General features: G+C 45.2%; 1 protein-coding gene across 2 annotated transcripts in view; it reads right to left on the bottom strand.

Annotated features, from left to right (window-relative positions):
* ABCA4 (ATP binding cassette subfamily A member 4) overlaps positions 1-22,487 on the bottom strand; it is a 136,722-nt gene that overhangs the window by 69,206 nt on the left and 45,029 nt on the right. For both annotated transcript variants that reach the window (XM_017879783.1, XM_017879782.1), the window contains exons 8-14: positions 22,043-22,283; positions 20,889-21,028; positions 20,139-20,255; positions 19,243-19,440; positions 3,777-3,982; positions 2,918-3,094; positions 880-1,102 (exon numbers count right to left, since the gene is read on the bottom strand). In XM_017879783.1, coding sequence (XP_017735272.1) covers positions 880-1,102; positions 2,918-3,094; positions 3,777-3,982; positions 19,243-19,440; positions 20,139-20,255; positions 20,889-21,028; positions 22,043-22,283 — 1,302 coding nt within the window. The remainder of the gene's footprint in view (positions 1-879; positions 1,103-2,917; positions 3,095-3,776; positions 3,983-19,242; positions 19,441-20,138; positions 20,256-20,888; positions 21,029-22,042; positions 22,284-22,487) is intronic.

The following is a 22,487-nucleotide window of genomic DNA, read 5'->3' on the forward strand; positions in this document are numbered from 1 at the left end:
TCATATCATGATGGGAAAGAAGTAGAACAGGCTCAATCCGTCCATCTCCAGAGCCTGCAAAGCCTGAAGTCTAAAAATTATACCAAATTCCGTCCAATAAAATATAAAAAATGACCTAAATTTATATCCTTATTATTTAACAAGTACAAACAATCATCTACGGTGGAGGAGCTAAAAATGAAGGATAGCAACATATTGCAAAATAATGTTTCATTTCCAAGTCTAGCTCTCAGAGGAGTTGCAAGTTTGCAGAGGACAGACCAACAGAAGCTGCCTGTGGCTATAAAAACTCCTTATCACTGAGGAAGGATGGACTCCAAATTCCATCCTTTAAAGAGAGAGAGGTCTTGGAGATTTTTCAGGTAGCAGAATGTTTTTTGGTGAAGCCATGTAGGAGGTGACCATGATGGTGATTAGTAAATAATCCAAATCTCCTCCCCTACTGCTACTGGAAAGGCAAAAGCCTTTCCCCATTTCAACTCTAGCCAGTAGTTACAATTGTAAGCCTAGGAAAACACTCCCTGAACCAATTTCTTCTGTGTTTGGAAAGAGAAGACTAGTTTAATTACACTATTACACTGTGCAGGGCTCTGCTAATAGCAGGTTCTCCAGATGGTCATGGAATGGGACTGGAAAGTCTGTGTGGACCATGGACCCCTGGGCAGGAAGTGGGAGATGGGAGGATGCTGTGATACAGTGGCTCCTTGAGAAGATTTTGTCTCTCTGAGTGTCTCCCACCTTGGCTAAAAGGAAGGGCTGGGAAGCTAGATGTCACACTCTCTTTGGTGGCCAGATGTCTAATACAGGCACATGAACAGGATGAAAGGGGAGAGGAACCAAAGTATTCAAGATTTTCTGGGCCTTCTCCATTTGGCTTACCATGATGAATATCGTCAGGAGGAAGATGCTCATTGACATGATGGAGAAGCTGTCCAGGAACCAGGTACACCAAATCACTGCATTGGAGACACCCTGATTTTTCAAGGTCTCCTTCAGTCTCAACTCCTTCTCCAAGACGATGCTCTTCACAGTCATGGAGACAGAATAGATCCATGCCAGCACCATGAAGATAGGGAAACAGCGGTTCAGGATGATCATGAAACTAAAGCAAGAGGAGAGAAGCAGAATAGTAGAGTGTTGTGTACCTGGTAGATGCAGAATAAATGTTTGTTGAATGAATGTGTTGAGAACAAAGCCCAGATGGAGGGAAATGAAAACAGGAAAACCTCCCCTGGACATTCAATGCGCTGGAATCTTTTAATACATTCCACGTTAGCCCTGAAGCATTATTTTTTGTTTATAGCAGAGAGCTGGCTTTCTGGTTAGCCCAGGTGAATGCTCTACAAGTGAAATGTGTCAACAAAATTATATCCTCTATGTGAAAGATCTTCCCTGTTTAAGGCCTTGCAAGGACAAGACTGCAGACTGATGCTGAGGATGGGAGCTGAGTAGATAGCTACATGCTGACACCGAAACCCAAGAGTGTGGAGCACTGACAAGGGCAAGTGGTGGTGGTAAGATCAATAACTTGGCTCTCCAAGGGGTCAGCCACCCCAGCACAGTCTGCCCGGGTAGGTCAAACTCTAATTACACAAAAAGACACTCAAAATAACTAATCAGTTTGGCACTTTCAGAAGGCAAATGATCCATCAATAAATTAGTTATCCAACAGACACTGGCTCCATCAGCAGCCATGCACAGGTGGACTAGACCCTGGTATATCCACCCGACAAACAGGGTAGATTTGATATACTGGAATGACTTTGTTGTGAGCTTTACACATGTTTTCCCTGTGTTTCATGTGCTAGTAAAGCCCTTGGGATTATTATCTATTGAAAACTGTTGTGTATTGTCACTGGAAGGGCCCAGTTCCAGCATGGGAGGGTTTCAGGAAGGGAAGCATACATTCGTAAAGCCTGCATTTCTGGGACTGGCCACCAGAGGACTCTCCCACACCAAATGACCTAGCTCTCTATTGCCTCCCCACACCCACCTCACTTCCCCACGAGCCACTCCCATTCTGATCCTAAAGTGGACCTGGGCTTTTGCCCCTGGCTCCATTTCCTAGCTCTGCCTATTATCCAAACCCAAACTAACTGCAGACTGGCCACTGTTATCTCAAGTTTTCTGTAGAGCTGAGGCTAGAAAACGCATTGGACAGTTATTAAAAGAGGGTTTCCTGTGTCCACACTGAGTTTTAGGTGAACTCAATTGTAGGTCTCTACTGCTGTTTTGGTAGTGTGTCTGACCCCATCTGTAATGACAAATGAGCCCTCCCAACCCTCCACCCCGGCCCTTTCTCTACCACCCCCCAGATCCATGTTCAGCGAAACAGTAGGCTGCTTGCTTGGCTTGCTGCTGGTCAACAGATACACAGGCCTGGGATGGGGGTGTCCAGGGAGGCGGGGCCTGAGCTCATCCAACACATTCCTCTGCCTTGTCATTGAGCATACATCATGGAAAAGTTAGTTAGGGAAGGGGCTGCATTATTCCAGGGCTCCCAGGAACCAGACCTACTGGCCATGCAGAGTCCAAAATGAACGCTGATGTGGCAATCATTGGGCAAACATTCTGACCAGAACCCTTCCACATACCAAACATACTACATAGGGGGGAATTTGTCCCCTCCCCGAGCCTCACTTCCCTTGCTTTAATTTTCCCCTTCCCTTTTCCAGCCACAACACCAACTCTTTTCCCTTTCCCACCACTGCACTGACTCATCTGTGCCTGCCTGGAGCTTGGGAGAAGCAGGTTCCTCAGTCAGTGCTCCATGCTCTCCAATTTGGCTCTGGTCCCTGGGGCTCTCTCCAAAGACACTGAATGCTTGAGAGCACACCAGCCCACCCCAGCCCACCCCAGCCCACCCCAGCACCCCTATTAGCATGTCATGGAGGAGGGTCGCGAACATCGGACTCACGAATCGTCCACGAAGCAGGGGTAGGGCATCTGCTGGAGGTAGATTCCAACTGGAGCCTCTGCCTGCACCTGGCTCCTTGTGATCCCCTGTTCAACCATGTCCTGCAGATAGGCAAACCCACCCCAGATGTACCGGAAATCTTCCACAGGATCAGCTCTGGGACCAGAATCCCAGTACCTGAGAAGACACAGAGGGACAAAGGATGGGAATGGGCTCGGACAGCTCACTCACACCTCCCGACCGCAGGGTGACTTGGAACTCATTCTCTTAAACCTTTCTCTTTTTTTTTTTTTTTTTTTTTTTTGAGACGGAGTCTCGCTCTGTCGCCCAGGCTGGAGTGCAGTGGCCGGATCTCAGCTCACTGCAAGCTCCGCCTCCCGGGTTCACGCCATTCTCCTGCCTCAGCCTCCTGAGTAGCTGGGACTACAGGCGCCCGCCACCTCGCCCGGCTAGTTTTTTGTATTTTAGTAGAGACGGGGTTTCACCGTGTTAGCCAGGATGGTCTCGATCTCCTGACCTCGTGATCCGCCTGTCTCGGCCTCCCAAAGTGCTGGGATTACAGGCTTGAGCCACCGCGCCCGGCCAAACCTTTCTCTTAAATGTTTCCAAAGGATCTAATTCTACTGCCTAGTCGCCTAGTCCTCAGTTTAAATCTCAGTTTTGAATATTAGCCACAACGTAACTCTGTAATTGCTTTCATTCAAGGACTCTTTGTTGAGCTTTATAAAATATCCTTTTTTTAATTTAACTTAATTTTATTGATTTATAGGCCAAGTCCAGTCTCAGTCCCTTTCTCGCTACCAAATGTAATTTCCCACTGACTTTGGAGAAACACAGCGAGCCCTTCCTGAAACATCACCTGTCTTTAATCTTATTGGTTTTCTCCACCACGTCTATGTCCATTCGGATCTTATACTTCACGTGGGGTGGTAGAGAGTTGGTCCAGGGATACATGTCAGGGAACACCACTCCGGCCCAGAACCTGTTTTCCTCCAGTAGAGACAGGGCACGTTGGGTGAGCTGAGTTTCATCATTGTAGCTTTCAAACTTATCCAGGACCAAGCACTGCAGAGAGTCACAAAGTTGAGAGAGTTTGAGGAGGCCAACTGCAAAGACTCAACTGCACACACAAAAAGGCAGAGGATAAGGGCTGCTGCCCCAGGAAATAGTCAAATGCAAGGAGGCCTAACTTAATGTTTGCTTAACTCCAGAGTCTGGTGTTCAGTTTTCAGTGTGTCCAGATGTAGGGGTGCAAGAGAGCTTGGAAACGCTGACGTGCTCTTATCCCTGCAGAGCTAGTGAGGACCACACTTTCCAGATGTCCAAGGCTGTCCAAATATGCAAGTCCTCAAAATGACAAAAATACTCCAGGCTTTTACTCCCCAGCATGGGGAGGCGAGGGAGTGGGGTCACACTGGCTACAGCTTGCTTTGAAGATCAGAAAGACTGACGATTAAAGAGCTTTAAAGAGAGAGAAACATTCCTAGCACTGAACCTTTCTGGCTCTCTCCAAACACGCAGGATGGCCAGCTGAGGGAAGAGCAAGGAGGAAGAGAGAAAATAACAGACAGCCAAAATGACTTAGTCAGGGAAATCACTTCCAATTACAATTGTGTGATAAGTAATGCCGGGGGAGGAGGAATTTCTACAATATGCCCCTTTTCTTCTCCTGGAAGAGGAAAAAAAAACCGTTACCCACAAAAGAGCAGAACTAAGAATGTTTAAAAATTTGAATATGAGGGTTGTCCTCTTGTATAGATTTGTTAAAGCACTTATATTGTTACTTGCATCTATTTCCTTTAACCTCTTCTTCCTATCATTGCGAGGGCTATTGGTGTCGACATTTCTTTCTTAGCGTGTAACTCACAAGAGGTCAGATGGTGGTGTCTTGATTAAGTTGTTCCCTGAATGCATACTGAGAGTCTGCAATGTGCCAGAGCCTGGTCAACTCTAGGAATACAAGAAGGAAAGATAAACATCTCTTCCTAAAAGAAAGTTGAGAGCTAATGACGGAGAGGATTGGAGTAAACCAACAACCATAATGTGAAGGATCAGGTTCTAATGAAAGCAAGCCCAGTGTACTGGGGAAGCCCAGTGGAGGGACGCAGCTAAGTCTTCCTGGAGGTATCAGGGAAGGCTGCCTGGAGGAAGAGACTCCTGAGTAGGAGGATAAGCAGGAATTAGCTGAAGAGAGGAAAGTGGGGGAAAGGTCAGCTCAGGCACAGGGAACAGCACATGAGGTACCTGGGGACCTACAGGAATAGAGCAGTGGTTCCCATCTGTGGCTGTGCTTTAGAACCACTGGGGAGCTTTAAAAGATACCTATGCCAGGCCCTACCCCAAACAATTAAATCAGAATCTCTAGTGGCAGGGCCAGGGCATCCATATCTTGTAAAAAGCTCCCCAGGTAATTGCAAGGCACGAAGGGAGTGTAGGGTCAAGGGAGGTGAGTGTGACAGCAGCACTAGAAAGGAGGGTGGGACCAGACGGTTTGCTCTGTGGGACTCAGTAGTGTGAACGCAGGGCTTCCCCAGACACGTGCTTTCAGTGCTAAGACCAGGGGAGTTCTGGGCAAGCCTTAAAGAGCCATAGGAGCTAATGCAGGGTTTTAAGCAGGGATATCACCTATGGGATCAGACTGTGATCACCGGTAGTGGAGAAGGGGGAAAGCAAGCAGGAAGACTGGGCTATTGACGTACTGCAGGCTTTAAGGAACAGATTCATCGCCACAAACTATCTGTCAGTTACCTGGAATCCTCATTTTACTGAAGAGGAAATTGAGCTTTATAAAATATCTTATTTTGTTGAGAAGACCTCCCTGAGGTCACACAGAGAGACAGTGGCAGAGCTGGGACTCCCTCTCCAATTTCACCTGCAGGCCCAGAGTTCTTACTGCTACACCAGGAACTGTGGGAAAGGCTGGATCCACAGCCTGGCACTCAGCGCCCTCACTACTGTCTTGTCAAGTAGGCGGATCAGCAATTACTACTTATCCTCACTTGGCAGCCCAGGAACTTAGGTTCAAGGAGGCTGAGTGAGTCCCCCAGGGTGGTAGAGTAGGTATCAAACCCCAGTTCACTTGAGTCCACAACTATTACCCAAGAAAGAAAGAAATGAGAAAGATGGACAGAATATAAGGACCTGACCACAGAACCAAGCTCCATTGCACTGGGAAGAAGCAGGCAAACCCAACTCATTCACCAAAACCCCTGACTCCCGAGTCCCACCTGCGCCTCAGAGCATGCACTGGAAGCCTCTGGCAATTCAGAGGCTGTGTTTGAACAAGGGGCCGCACACCCACACTTCTTGGGCCTCCTGAACTAAACTGTCCCACCTCAGCCTCCATGCCCTGGGGATGGGTCCCATGTAATGTTCTTAGTCTTCTAGATAAAAAGGAAGAAAACAAAGAAAACTATTAGTGTTCCAGCAGATATGGGCAGAGGAACACAGGTACATGAAAAATTCTAAAGGGCCCAGGCTTAAGTGACACCACGCTGATGAGATATTAATAATTATCTTAAAAGGAAATGGAACTGGTATTTCTTTGGGCCCAGGCTTAAGTGACACCATGCTAATGAGATATTAATAATTATGTTAAAAGGAAATGGAATTGGTGTTTCTTTAAAAAATACCAGTATGTGTAGTCACCCACCATAGAGCTAAGGGAAATGGCGAATTTTCTTTAGGCAGTGATTCTCTCACAAACAGGCATTGCCCAGCCTAACATTGACCAGTCCTTAAATGAGATGTAGGACTTAAACAGGTCATACCCCAAAAGTTCTCAATAAGTGTTCGTTTCTTCTGGACAGAAATAATGTAAGATTTGCTATTTGATTAATAGCTTAGGTCTGTTGAGGGCGAGGGTAGGTGGGATCTAATATGTAGACTGTTAGCACAGTCCCCGACTATGGGCCTGGCACACAGTGTTTGTCAAATACTTAACCCACCCGACCATACTGCTCGAGGACAAAGGATTGACAGTGTGATGCTTGGGCCAGGGGGCTCCTGAACTGAACTGCTAGAACACATTTTAAAAATATGCATTTAAATTAGCTTTAGGGAGACCTCAATGTTCTACAAAGATAAGTAGTAAAATAATCTCATTTTATTGGTTTGCCAAGTTTAGAACTGCATATAGAGAAGTTTAGTGTTGGCAATTAGAGTGAATCTGAAATTTAATTCCTAAAATGAAAAACAAAATTATTTGGGGAGATGAAAGTCTTTGCTCTTCATGTTGTGACACACACATAGAATGTTCTACCAGTTCACTCAGCCATGGGGCATTTGGACAGAGCCCTAGAGGGCTTGTGGTCTGATGTTCTTACTTGGCTGGTGAAGAATTGGGATCAGAGGAGCAAAGGGCCTTGCCCAGGGTCAATCTAGGTCAGAAGCAGAGCCTGCATCCATATCTTCAGTGCTGAGCCTGCAGAGTGCCACTGTTCCCTATCGTTACTCTGAGGATAAGCCACACCCTAGCCACAAGGTGGAGTGTAACATCCCTGAACAAGAAGATCTTCTGCCCAGAGCAGCCCTGTTCAGTAGAACTTCCTGCAGTGATGGAATTGTTCTATATCTGCCCTGTCCAATATGGCAGGCAGAAGCCACAAATATCTACTGAACACTGAAAATGTGGTTAATGCATCTGAGGCATTGTGTTTTTACTTTTAATTAATTTAAATTTAAATAGCCCTGTGTGGCTGCTGGTTACTGTATTGGCCAGCACAATTCCAGAGACAGTAAATTCCTTGAGGCTGGGGCCACGACTTGTTCACCGTGGTCTCTGGAATGGCATTTTGTCACGATAGGACCTTGATATATGTTTACTGAGTTGAGCTGGTTTGTGTGTTTTGAATATAACTCTGCATCCTACCTTAGAATCACATGATAAACTAGCAGAAATTAATAAAACATGAATTTTTGCTACGGTGCTAATGACAGTATAACTCTTAAAACAAAAAAACTAGTAAAAATAAATACATTTTAGTAAGATGACTCTCAGAGCTATCTGGCCCATTCTCTTTGAACTCCCCTTTCATGTCTTAAGGGGAAATCTATACAGGAATAAGCAGCTGATGTTTTCAGTGGCATTGCTGACTCCTGTGATGACGTGGGCTCCATCCTGGCTGGTTTATCAGGCAGCTGATTCATAGTCATGTTTCCTGATGCATCCCCCTAGATTGATACCTTGATAATCTCTAGAGGGAAAAAAGCTTAAAAGATTCTCAAATGCTCATTTACCCTAAAACATCTGACCCATTTTCAAAGGTGCTTTGTCTTCCTTGTCTTGCAAATTGGTGTAGCATAGTGTTTAAGAGTCTAACAGACCTGTTGCCATTTCCTAATTGTGTGGCTTCTGTTTCCTTACCTACAACATTGAGCTATGCCCTATCTCATAGGTGTCTTCTAAGCATCACATGAGGTGGTGTTTGTGAAGGCTTACAAGTGCCTCCCTGTAGGAATAAAAGCAGATGCTTACTGAAGGCTTACTACGTGGCCAAAACTGGCCCAAGGACTTTACTCATATTCACTCATTTCATTTTCACAACAACCTTATGAGGTCCAAGTTCACTTAGGAGGCACGACTAAGCAAAGTAAACCTCCTCTGGAGAGATTCTGTGTTTTTAACCACTATAGTATACCAAACCGTCTCACAAATAGTGAGGACCTGATAAATACCATTTTTATGACTGTTTTGCAAAATATCTTGAAAGTCAACAGACTTTTAAGCCCCAGCCAGGTTACCTTTTAGCCATGACAGCTGTTTATCAGGGGAGGAAGGGAGCTATTTTCTTTAAATAATATGTCTGGGAACATATCCCATCCTGAGCTGATCCATAACACCTCATCTGGTTAGAACAATGCTATGGACAGATGCCAAAGCCCATGTCCCAGCTGGGCAGTAGGGGAGGTGAGAGGGGGTAGGTCCTCACCCACTGATGCTCGCTAGCTGCTTGTCGGTCATTAGGTGAAAGTCAGACAACTCTGCCCACAGGAAGGCCTTATAAAGCTAATCCTGAATGTCATCCTCCCCACATCTTCCCAAGGTCAAGGTAGAGCAATTGTAGAAGCTGCTTTGGACATGAATCAGATGTTCCTGGGTCACCCTCTGAAGTATGAGTCACGAGGTAGCCTTGTATTCTCATGGGGAAGCCACCTGCCTTGCAGCAAGTGACCTCATTCCCTATTGGTACTTGCTTTGATCCCTGAAGTCAAAATCTCGGCTAATGGACATGTATATTAGTGCACATGTGTGCATAAGTATGTCTGGGAGACAGAGATGAATGAATAAACTCTCAGCAGAGGTTTCTGATTTTGATATATTTGATCTGATTAGCTCGTAAGTTAGAACATAGTAGGTTCTATGAGGCTAAGGCCATGGAGTCTACGTGTAAAAGCTATCTGCTTCTACACTAAGAGTAACTATGCAATCATGAATGTTAGGGAAGAATGTAGGTAGACAAGAACTGGCCAGTGTAAGGTGCTCAAACCTAGCACCACTAGTGGGAAAAGAAATCAAAGGGCATCTTTGTTGAATAAAAACACAGTGTGTTAAGGCCTCAGAGGCAGATTCTGGGCAGATGTTATAGCCAGAGCTCAGAATCTCAAAGAGAACCTCTTTGATAATGCTCTATGACAGCCAATGGCAATAAAGCAAGAAAAGGGCTTTCCTTCTTCCCCTTAGTTTCCTAACTGCTGTGGCTGAGCCCAAGTGGCAGGACCACCACCATTTGAAGCCCACTCAAGTCCTACAGCTCTTTGTTGGTTGTTTTGCTGGCACTCACCAGGAAGCAGAGTCCACCCTGGTGGAAGAGGTTTGAGCCCTCTCCAGCGCAGGCAGCTGTGTTCAGGACCTCTGGAGAATGCAGTCATTTGTTTACACAGCTAAATCAAACACCTCCTTGGGAGGACAAGCTGCAGTAGCAGCAGGCTTCCTTCTTTCACTGTGACCTCTCTGTCTCTAATTCAAACACATTCGGTCATAGATACATTAAATTATCTGTTAGGTGGAAAACGATGTCCAGTGGAGGCACAGAAAGAAAGAAAATCTTTCTTTTTGTTTAAACTTGATGATCAAAGTGGGGAGCAACCCTGTGCTGACATGGCATAAGAGGACATGTTTTGACTAATACATCCAGGATGTGCTAGGAGTGAGGTCTTCGAGGGTAAGGGAGCCACTTCCCCCTTAGAGATGTTGGCTGTATAATCCCTCCTCTCACATCTGTAACTCCTAAACTCAGGCTGAGAACAAAGTGGACGATGAATGCCAGTGGAGGGCTCAAGTGGCCCTGCTGGTGTCAAGGTAGACACCTGGGGTTCCTTTTGAGAAATGCCAGTGGATGTGGGCAAACATCCCAGAAAGAGTTTCCTGGCAAATCTAAACAGTAACATTCAAGATTTATTTCCCACGACATGGAAAAAGCCACTGGATAAAATAGCCTTGGGCTGTGTTGGTTGGAATGGCGAGTCAGAGGCCGAAGGCACTGTTATAAATTTTATCTTGCATGCGGGGCACCGCAAATAGACATCTGAAACATTCACCCACAGAGAGTAAGGAAACACATGACGACTGGAAAACAAAGGGACAGGAAATGCACAGCTGTTAAAAAATGTCTGTCTCTAAAATAAACAAATTAAATACAATAATGAAACAAATAAAAAGATTGAGTTGGAGCACAAAGATTCACACTGGGGCAAAGCCACTAGGTAATGCCTGTGTCTAACTGGGTCCAAAGGAAGAGAATCACCTGGCTGACAACTGCAGGGCACTTGAGCTCTCAAAGTTTCTTGTTGAACCATCCCAACAACTTAGGCACATGGGTGCTACTATATTCAAAACATTTGATCATCAACAGAGCTGGGCACTGACCAATCAGACCACATTCTGGCCACAAACACCCATTTTAGCCACACCAGTGAATGCCACTTGAACTGCAGTTCGGGTTATCATCCTCAGTTTTCAGGCAGTGAAACAGCCATGTTGCCTCCAATCACAGGGCCCACTGGTGCAAGAGATGGTGTCCTTTCACCCATAGGATGAAGGTTTTGCAAGCCATACCGGCTGACTCCAGGCACCACTGCTTCTCCCCTGATGCTGCAGCCACACCTCTGCCCAGCCCGTCCACTTCTCTTGAGCTTCACACCTCTGCGCTTTGCTTATGCTCTTCCTCCTGCCTGAAACTTTCTTCCTTGCTTAGCTGGAAGCTAAGAGCATCAGTTATGAGTGTCTACTCTATGTGACTACAGCTCCACTAAGGTAAGTTGGGAAGTCAAAAAGAAAAGTAAGGCAGTTTCGGCCCTTGAGGGGTTCAGGGCCATGAAGGTGCAGAAATGTATAAACAAATCATGATCAAGGGCTACAGGGAAGGGAATGGTGCATAGAAGAAGGCCCGAAACATAGAACCTGAGTCCCGAAGCGTGGGTGTGGGTGTTGACCAGTCAGTCAAATGGGGGAAGGATGGAAAGGTTCTGTGGTACCAGGTGGGAAGCCTGGGGCAGTCCCATAGAACATGGAAGAAGTATGAAGGGATAGACTGGGAAGTCCTTTACCTTAACAGCAATGAGGAGTCACTGTGGAGCTGTGGGCGCTAAGTCATGGCAAGCCTGGGGCTTTAGAAAGATCTTGCTGGAAGCAGTTGGGAGCTGAACAGCAAGAGACTGGAGGCCTGGCAACCAGCTAAGAGAGACAGTACAGGCTTCTGTAAACAGAGGCCATAAATGGGGAAGAAGGAGGAATTTCAGAGATAATTTGGAGGAAGAATTGACAGTGCTTAGAGGATTTATAATGTTTTGAATTGGATTTGTACAATCTGTTTCTGCTCTATCAGATTGAATTATGTTCTGCCAGTCCTCTGAGATACCACTATTATGGCGTTATTTAACGACACACTTATCTCTCCCATGTGAGCTTTCAAGGAATCAAGGATTAACAGCATTTATTCAAATGTGGGTAGTTCAATCCATGCAAATGCATGAATGACTGAATGAATTCACATCTTTTTGGTTTCCTACTTTCAAGCAGAAAAATCTAATCATAATAGTGCCCATTATGCTGCATATTACAAAATAATGTCTGCCTTCATTGGATTCATTATATAATTTATCCAGACAATACTTACTGAGCCCCTATTAAGGTGGGCTGCATATGATAGCAGAAAGAGCTTTCTCATCAGAGTCAGCCAGCTCTGGATTAGAATTCCAGATCCCCCATTTAGCTGTTGTATTATGTTAGACTGTCAACCTCTTTGAGTCTCTGTTTTTAATTCTGTAAAATGACAACTATGCTTACTAGGCAGGTAATTGGGAGTATTGCATGAGATGAAATGTAAAAGTGCCCAGCAGGTGGCTGGCTCATAGCAGGTTCAATATCAGTCCATCCTATGAGCTCCACTGATTACTATTTGGACCTCCACCTATGACCCCAGCCTACCCCTTGCCCACATTTTCCTTCTTCAGGCCAGTTATATGTTTCTTAGAGGCTAGAGGCATGAAATGAGGTCATTGCCTATGAGTTACTTAGGATCTAGTTCATGGCCCTTGAAATATGATTGTTTGTGTGATGTAGACTTCTGTGCTCTTTCTCACAATCCCCTGATATCTACCTAGCCTTCCAATGCACATCTAGAGTCAATAAATTAATAGAAGAAAGCAACAGGACAGATAATTCGCAAATATTTATACATCTGACTCTAAAGCACATTACATGATCAGCAGTTTTATCTTCTTAATCCTATTTTTTCTTAGGTTATCTTGAAAAATACGTTCCCTGAGTCCATTCTGTTTGGGTGGTGGTGACACATGGCCAGGAACATGCAAGGTGCAGAGAAAAAATAGTCCAAAACTCTGGCCTTTGAGAATTCATCAGCAAGATAATCACCACGTAGATAATAAGGAGTTATGCACGTGTATTGACTGTGCTGACAGCAGAGGAAAAAGCAGTTAATGAACACATGTTTTTTCACAGCTTAGAGAAATACAGTGGTTACTGATTAAAGTACAATTTTATGCCTTGATCAGAGGTATTTTTGTATTAAAATTTGGCTGAATTCAGCTTCCTGATGTGAAATTCAAGACCTGAAAATCAAATGTATTATGAAATGAAAATACACTGTGAACTCTGAATAGTACTTCATCTGTGCCAGGCCTAATCTTTTACTAAACAAAAAATACAAAGGGGAGGGATGTGTATGTTTGTTTTAACTGAAGGGCAATAAGAAGAATAATGTAGTAATTTTTCTAATTGTGCTTTTCTCCAGAAGCAAAATAGATGTGAATAAAGACACATATAAATTAGAACTACAAATGAATACACACACCAGTTTAAGATATTTGCCTGAGGCCGGGCGCGGTGGCTCAAGCCTGTAATCCCAGCACTTTGGGAGGCCGAGACGGGCGGAGCACGAGGTCAGGAGATCGAGACCATCCTGGCTAACACGGTGAAACTCCGTTTCTACTAAAAAATACAAAAAACTAGCCGGGCGAGGTGGCGGGCTCCCGTAGTCCTAGTTACTCGGGAGGCTGAGGCAGGAGAATGGCATAAACCTGGGAGGCGGAGCTTGCAGTGAGCTGAGATCCGGCCACTGCACTCCAGCCTGGGTGACAGAGCGAGACGCTGTCTCAAAACAAAACAAAACAAAAACAACAACAAAAAAAGATATTTGCCTGTATGGGACCCATTTGTCCTGTGTCCTCAGATTTGGAGAAGAGGGTGATTGCAAGGCCCATGGGAATGAATGTCTCCCCATGCGTGACGTGAGGCTCTCCAAACCACCATCATCTATTTTCCTACTCCACCGCCTCCCTTCTAACCGGGCCGTCTGACTTCCATTTATTTCCTCCTGCTAAGGGGAGGGGATCAGAGGAAAGACAGAACGTATGTATGGGGTGAATGAGATTGCAGTCGTCATTGTGGAGAGGGTCTGAGACACCAGACCATGGTCCACAGAAATGCCAGCATGGTGCTTGGGCCGCCCTCCTGGGAGGGGCCTATACTCTCTACTCAGAGCCCCCAGGCAGGCCTTCAGCAGCCCAGTGAAGCAACATCCTTGCTTTCCTGCCCTGGAGAGACCTTCAGAGCCATCAGCGAAAAGCTTTCATGGCCTGTCTGCTACTAAGCCATCCTCAGGGTGGGGAGGTGAATGATTTTCAAGTCTCCTCCAGACTTCCCAAAACACAAGAACAGAAGCAGAAAATTCCAGGACAAGTCACAGTGACGTGTTTCTTCCTCACACATTTCCTCCCTGCTGTCTTTTGCTTTCTGTTCATTGTTCCCTTGTTTTCCTCCTCCCCCACCCCAAGGGTAGGAAGATCAGAAACAACCTTATCACAGCTGCTGGGCTTCTGCCCCCATCATACCTCTCTGCTCAGAGACCCTCGTGAAGCCCTGGTGGCCAGGGAGGATGTGATTTGCAGCTTTGTGATTCCTAGAGGAGCACCAGCTTAGAGGCCTATTTACAGGAGGCACTAACATCATTTTCTCTCCTAAGCAATGGTTTTTGGCTTGTATTTTGTTAAAAAGCTAATATTTATTAAGTGCTTACTATATGTCAGTGCTTTGCATGAATTAGCTCATTTAATTCTCATTAACAATCCTATTAGGTAAGTACTATTAATATCCCTATTTTATAGATTTGGAAACTGGGCACAGATGATAGGAATTTGAACCCAGGCAGTGTGGGTCCAGAGACTGAATTCTTTTTTTTTTTTTTTTTTTTTTGAGACGGAGTCTCCCTCTGTCACCCAGGCTGGAGTACAGTGGCCGGATCTCAGCTCACTGCAAGCTCCGCCTCCTGGGTTTACACCATAGAGACTGAATTCTTAACCATTTAAGCAACTAATGTATTTTAAGTATCTATTGGGTGCCTGGGGCTGCATTAGGTACAAGCTGCATGGAAAAAATAATCCTTCTGGAAAACAGCCATTTATGTCATGATACAAATGTCAAGTAGACAAGCTGTATTCTTCACAGTACTTCACAAAAACATTGTGAGAACCACTGAACTCCATGCTGCACAAATAAAGCAATAGAGTCTCTCTCCTCCATCCACACCCCCAGCACAGGTCCTGCTTATGTTATAATAGCAGTGGGTGGATGGTGATGGGCCTGGCTGGGAATAAGGGCTTAGCAGGTAGAGGCAACATGAGAGGAGGGATATGTTAATTGAGTAACTGTACAAGGGAACTCCAAGGTCCCACAAATCTAATAGGTCTGTAAACATGCAGATAACCAGGCCTCTTCCCTGGAAATTCCAAGCCAGTCGATCTGGGTTGATGCTTAAGAGTCTGTTTTGTAAACAGACCAATAGACCAACGGAACAGAACAGAGGCCTCAGAAATAACACCACATATCTACAACCACCTGATCTTTGACAAATGTGACACACACAAGCAATGGGGAAAGGATTCGCTATTTAATAAATGGTGTTGGGAAAACTGGCTAGCCATATGCAGAAAACTGAAACTGGACCCCTTCCTTACACCTCATATAAAAATTAACTCAAGATGGATTAAAGATTTAAATGTAAAATCCAAAATCATGAAACTAGAAGAAAACCTAGGCAATACCACTCAGGACATAGACATGGGCAAAGACTTCATGACTAAAACACCAAAAGCAATTGCAACAAAAGCCAAAATTGACAAATGGGATCTAATTAAACTAAAGAGCTTCTGCACAGCAAAGGAAACTATCATTAGCATGAAAAGGCAACCTGCAGAATGAGAGAAAAAATTTTTGTAATCTACCCATCTGACAAAGGTCTAATATTCAGAATCTATAAGGAACTTAAACAAATTTACAAGAAAAAAACAAACAACCCTGTCAAAAAGTGGGTGAAGCATATGAACAGACACTTCTCAAAAGAAGACATTTATGTGGCCAACAAACATATGAAAAAAGCTCATCATCACTGATCATTAGAGAAATGCAAATCAAAACCACATTGAGATATCATCTCATGCCAGTCAGAATAGTGATTTATTAAAAAGTCAAGAAACAATAGATGCTGGTGAAGCTGTNAGAAAAAATTTTGTAATCTACCCATCTGACAAAGGTCTAATATTCAGAATCTATAAGGAACTTAAACAAATTTACAAGAAAAAAACAAACAACCCTGTCAAAAGTGGGTGAAGCATATGAACAGACACTTCTCAAAAGAAGACATTTATGTGGCCAACAAACATATGAAAAAAGCTCATCATCACTGATCATTAGAGAAATGCAAATCAAAACCACATTGAGATATCATCTCATGCCAGTCAGAATGGTGATTTATTAAAAAGTCAAGAAACAATAGATGCTGGTGAAGCTGTGGAGAAATAGGAATGCTTTTACACTGTTGGTGGGAGTGTAAATTAGTTCAACTATTGTGGAAGATAGTGTGGTGATTCCTCAAGGATCTAGAACCAGAAATACCATTTGACCCGGCAATCTCATAACTGGGTATACAACCAAAGGACTATAAATCGTTCTACTATAAAAATACATGCACATGTATGTTTACAATAGCAAAGACATGGAACCAACCCAAATGCCCATCAATGATAGGCTGGATAAGGAAAATGTGGTACATATACACCATAGAATACTATGCAGCCATAAAAAGGAATGAGACTGTGTCCTTTGCAGGGTCATGGATGAAGGTGGAAGCCATCATGCTCAGCAAACTAACAAAGGAGCAGAAAACCAAACACCACATGTTCTTGTTTGTAAGTGGGAACTGAACAATGAGAACACATGGACACAGGGAGGGGAACATCACACACCAGGGCCTATTAGGATGGGCTGGGGGGCTAGGGGAGGGAGAGCATTAGGACAAATAGCTAATGCATGTGGGTCTTAAAACCTAGATGATGGGTTGACAGGTGTAGCAAACCACTATGGCACACATATACCTATTTAACAAACCTACACATTCTGTACTTGTATCCCAGAACTTAAGGTAAAATGAAGAAAGAAAATTTAAAAATTAAAAACAAATCCTGTTTTATAAAAAGCATTCAAGGTCATTCTTGTCTTCAGACAAGTTGGTGATCACTTAGTAGTTGCCTGCAGTTTGGTGCTGCTGCTATGACTGGTACCTTCTGAAAGGCCACTCGGGAACCTGTGCTGCCACTTCCAGAGTTTGGAGAGAGAGGGTCATACACTCTGGAAAATTGTGGTGGCACCAGGGCCAACAGCAAGTCCTCAAGAGCACCAGGTGACAGATAGAGCAAGGCTTTTCCTCACTAGTTCATTATCCTCAGGACTGACAAGTCTGAGACAAGACGGCATGCTCCCGAGGGCCCTCGAGTTTATTCTGTCTCCTATTGCTCTCAGAAGCCCCTACCTTCCAACAGTTCTAGATGACACAGATCCAGACCTGGCCCATGGGCAAGAGTGATCTGCCCTTAGATGGAGTCATTCACTGGAAGTATGAGGGCAAGAATTTGAAAATGACTGAGATGTGCTCCCTGATTCTAAATAACTCCCAGATTCTAAATAGCTGCCCAGCCAGAGTTGGATATGTCAACAGCCAACTCTAATCTAGCTGGGAGAGGGGTCCGAGAGAGGCGTGAAGAGAGGGCCAGGAAGCAAGGAGGAGTGAATGACTAAACCTCCGTCAAAGCAGAAGTGACATTTGAGAGCTGAATGCTGAGTTTCAGAGAATGAATGAGTAGAAGCTCAGCAGATGAGGAAAGGGACAGTCATTTCAGGCGTTGGTAGACATACACTTTTCTACCTTGCGTTTCTTCTTTTGGGGAAATATCTTCCTCCACTTCACAGTAATCCTGCTCATAGTAATGGCCCTGTGGTGGGTAGCTGACCCAGGCCTCCCAGTCAGAGTACAGAGGGGTGGGTACAGGAGCCAGACTGACAGGGAAACTCTCTAGGAGCATTGCTTCTGCTACGGGAAGGGGATTTTTGGTGTACAGATGACTGCTAAGGGCTGTAAGCAGCTAGGGCACCAGCAGAGGAGAGGGCCTGGCTAGGGCTGACGCTGAGCAGAGACGAGTAGAAAAGTGAGGTGGAAGGACACAGGGTGCTCATGGTGGCTTCCAACTCTTGGATCCCTCTGAACTTCATTATTTATGTCCACCAACAAATGCTTTCTTTTTGTTTAAGCAAAAAGCTTGTGACCAAAAGCGCTCTAATAAACGAGCAATGAAAACAGCATTTGCAAAGGGTAGAATCCCAAGAGATCATGGAATGGGAATGCCTGTGGGCGTGAAAGGGCCAGGTAGCAGACTTGAGGGTGTGCAGTGAGCAAGGGCTGGGAAGGTGGGGAAGGACAGATTTGGAAGGGACCTATGTTATTTGGGGGTCAAATCATTAAGATTTTAAATCAGAGAGCAATGTAAGCAGGATTGCGGAACATAACTCTGGTGCCAGTGTAGAGAAACGCCTGGGCCAACAGAGGCTGGACCCTGGAGTCCAGGGAGGAAGCCCTTGGAATGGGCTGGTGCGGAGATGACAAAGCCTCTAGTCCTCAGAGAGCCTGGAATGCAAGAGGCAGAGCTGAGAGATATTTAGGAGGGAGAGGAGACAAAGCTTGGTAAGAGAAATCAGAAGGGCAGGCTCTGAACTCAGGCATCCCCAGAGCTGGATCCTGTTTGCTTCTCCTAATGGTCGTGCATGGGATCTTATTTAACCTCTTTAAGCACTGGCTTCTCATCTGCAAGTTGGCAATGATAATGGTGCAAGCCTCATGGAGCTGTGAGAATTAAATGAAGCAAATGTGTGTAAAAGCACTTGGCACAGTGCTTGGCATAAAGTTACACTCAGTAAGTGACAGCTACTGTGTGGAGGGTGAAGAAGGAAAATTAGGGATGACCCTGAAATCCCTCGCTTGAGAATTTGGGCAAACACCGACGATGTTAATTAGGATAGGAAATACAGGAGGAGGATATGTTTTATGGGCAAAGAGAACATACAGTTTTTGGAGGGGACGTGTTTAGGCTGATGTGCTTGTAGAACTTGGGGGCAGGAGCATCCCGCAAACAGTGGGACCGTGGGGTTAAGGGGACACTGGCCATAGATGGCCACTCAAGCAATGGCAGACAGGAGAGGGTTGAGGACAGACGCAGATGCTTAAAGGGGGCTACAGGAGGAGGAGCCCAGCATGAGAAGGTAGGAGATGTGAAGAAGAAACAGTTTTCAACATAGATAAGTTTTAAGTATGGATAAGCTGTTAGAGAATGAGAACTGCACAGGGGATGTAGGGATTCTTGTTTCTTCAGTGGGGAAAATGAAAGCTTAAGTCCAAGACCACTTGACTTGCTAAGGGAGCTCTGGTCCCACTCACAGGGCTATCTTCAAGGGGCCCACTGTGGGGCTTGCAGCCCCTTACCTCCAGGTATTTATTGACCAGGCGGAGGGTGCGATCAGTGATGTTAAATATGTCTCTCCAGTTCAAGTTGGCCATGTCATCAGCCTGGCTCTCCCGAGGGCCCTTGTAGAGGAAGTTTAGGATGGCTTCAGCCGTAATACCTTCTTCACCAAGCTGCCTATTCAAAAAGTCTTTTACTGTTGGATTCCCCAGGATATCCTTGGGAAGAAGAAATACAGTCACTGCTTAGAAATTCCACAGGATCTTTGGTCTTGTTCTTCAGCCATTTCTAATTTTTAGTGATTGAGGGTAGAGACTCTAAGGCTTCCTAAAGAGCTAGTGAGCTTGTTCCACTACGAGGCATACCTAGCTTTATTGCATTTCCCCCAGTCCGTGGGTCTCTGGAATAGAGGGAAGATGTGTAGGGGCAAAGGAGGGGCCAGATGGGGGGCATTGAAAATGGTATATAAAAAGCTGTCTTTTGCTTATGGATATTTTTGCTTTCTTTTGAGTGTCCCTGCTATATAGAACTCTTGTCTTGGTTTTGCAAAGTTGAAAATGAGACCAGACAAACACACTCAACGATCTTTGGAGTTACAGAGCCGGCCTCTTGGGGAGATGCCTCTTTGAATTTGAGGCCCTTGAGTGAATTCATAAAAGCAGGAAACTCCAGGAAACCACTGGTCTTGTGGCAGCTTTTAGACTTCTCCCAGAATTCAAGAAACATATTTCTCATCCAAAGTCAGTGACCCCACTTGGTGACTGCTTGGAATGAGGGCCTTTGGGGCCTGCTTGTTGTATTTTGATCTAACTCCAATAGCGATTAACTCTTTGCTGGGAAAAGGAAACAAGTGGAACTTTCCTGCCCCCACCCTTTCCTTCTCCCCTCCCCTCCCCACCCTCCAACCCCTTCTTACTCTGATCATGTTCATCTGTGTGCTATTGTCAAAGAAGTACCAGATCTGGGGCCCTACTTCTTCCCACGCTTTGACCAACTTCCTAACACGCTCCAGTTCTTCAAAAGTTGAGTTGGCCTAAATAAAACCAGACAGAGATCGAGACAGAAACACCAACAGAGAGAAAAGTGAGAGAGAACTTTTGGTTGTGTCTTTTCTGCCCCTGTCACTTAGTGTTAGGGAAAGGCTTTTTAAGGAAGTGTTTTTATTTTCTCAGTCTATTGCCATTTCCCAGAACAATTCACCATCTCCCAACCTCCTGGGCTGACAGAATCTAATTTCTTAGTATCTCAGAAGTCCCTGTAATATTGATGATATTATTTTCTCGGAACCTCCCTCGTTAAAGCTAGATTTGGACCCCCTGGGAGAAAATACTCTTCCTCCCTTCCTCCCTGTCTTTATCTGTTCTGAGTAGCCAGGATTCAGAGAATTGTGAACCCTTCCATTAGGGATATAATTCAAGCAGTGGGAAAGAAAATCTCATTGTAGGCTGCAGTAGAGAGGGGAGGCAGGGGCAATGAAGCAAAGCATTCCAGTGATGACTGTGGATGGGGGAGGAAACGCAAGAGTCCACTTAGCAAAAAACAAACATGAGATGTGTTAGCAGGAAGGCACATCACACGCGCACACACACACACACACACACACACACACACACAAAAACTTCTGGGAGGTCCAGGGTACACAGGGCAAGCCCAGCTGGGATCTTACATTCATCAGTATCCTTCGTGCTGCAGGTGAATCAGGAGTGTACAGGATTTTTCCCATCAGCAAAGGCTTTGCCGCCCTCCAAGCGATTTTGGTTAAAGGATTTGACTCCAGGCTCTGGATCAATGCATTACAAAAGGATGCTGCCAGGAGAGAAGGGACAGATTTTACAGAAACTCCCCATTGCTTATAACTCAACATAGTCATTAGTGTATCCACATCACATGTCTCATTCAACCCCATGCTGGAGGATTTGACGAATAACCTAAATTAATAGGCTGTACCCCACCAATAACAAGCTCATCATTAGTAGCAAAATGCCACAGTGCCTCTCAGTAATGGCCTCATCAGAGAAACAAAGGATGGGGCTTGCCCTGTGGTTTATTCTGCTTTAGAAGAAGGAGGCTGAGAAGCCTGCCTCTGATTACTGCTAGGAACTGAGGTCTTTCTCAGATGAAAGGGACTGAGAAGCCAAACAAAGCCCCCTACTTGGAATCTCAGCTTGAGCCTCAGTAATTTCCCTTCAATTAGCTGCTTAGCTGCTTTGTTGTGTGTAGCTATCTTAGAGTCCTACTATTTTGGCAAGTCCTTTGCTGCCTCTTCTCAATTTTTAACTACAGGGGCACCCAGTTACATTTCTTCCCCACCCCACCTTCCTTTACCCCATAGAAGACAAAAAAAAAAAAAAAGTGAAAGGTGGGGAAGATGATTTGCCAGGAATTTGCCATTCGGAATGTAATTTAGTACTACACACAGAGTTTCACTGCAATGCGTTTGTAAAAGCATCCCACAGCCGTGTTTACTTGCCAGGGCCCTTCTGACCTGAGCTTTGCCTGCAACTCTGGGTTGCTTCCTTGCGGATCATTCTCTTCCTCTTGAACTTAGCCCTAGTTCAACTACATCAGTGAGAAAGGGCCCCTCTGTTCCCTTTCCAAGTGGGCCTCAGTTCTTTCTGTGGTTCATGTCCAGAATTGCTTATAAGCAACGCCCCCTTTCTGCAAGGGGAACTGGACTTTCTGGGAGAAGTCTCTTTTGCCTAAGGCCACTCAACAAGACAAGATAGATACAACCCCAGGTTTGGTTTCACCTGGAAGTGTTAAACCATCAACTTAACCAACAAGAGGGGCCAATTTACAAGCAGAACTCAGAAAACTTACTTGTTCTTCTGTCATAAGAATAGATAGGATCCTTCCTTGTGGAGTCAATCCCTAGAAAGGCCTTATAGTTATTGTCTTCATACCAGTTGAAGGAGAGCACCCGAGAGCCGCCTCCCTCAGGGTAGCCACACAGGAGGTCAGACAGGATGCCCATCAGCTTTGTAAAGGTCTCTGGACCACCATTCTGCATGAGGGGCCTGGTCACCCACAGCAAGTCCTGCATACTAGGCCGACGGATAAACTGGGGCAAGACAAAGGCTTCAGGTTATTTTAAGGCACCCAGAGTCATAATCTACTGTGAGGCCAACGCTCCAAAGTTTGGGTTTGACTTCCACAGACTATCCAACAGTTTTTTTTTTTTTTTTTTTGAGACGGGTCTTGCTCTGTGCCCAGGCTGAGAGTGCAGTGACGAGATCTCAGCTCCATGCAAGCTCCGCCTCCGGGT

This window comes from Rhinopithecus bieti, unplaced genomic scaffold (assembly GCF_001698545.2).
Source record: "Rhinopithecus bieti isolate Rb0 unplaced genomic scaffold, ASM169854v2 scaffold_11919, whole genome shotgun sequence".
Classification (NCBI taxonomy): domain Eukaryota; kingdom Metazoa; phylum Chordata; class Mammalia; order Primates; family Cercopithecidae; genus Rhinopithecus; species Rhinopithecus bieti.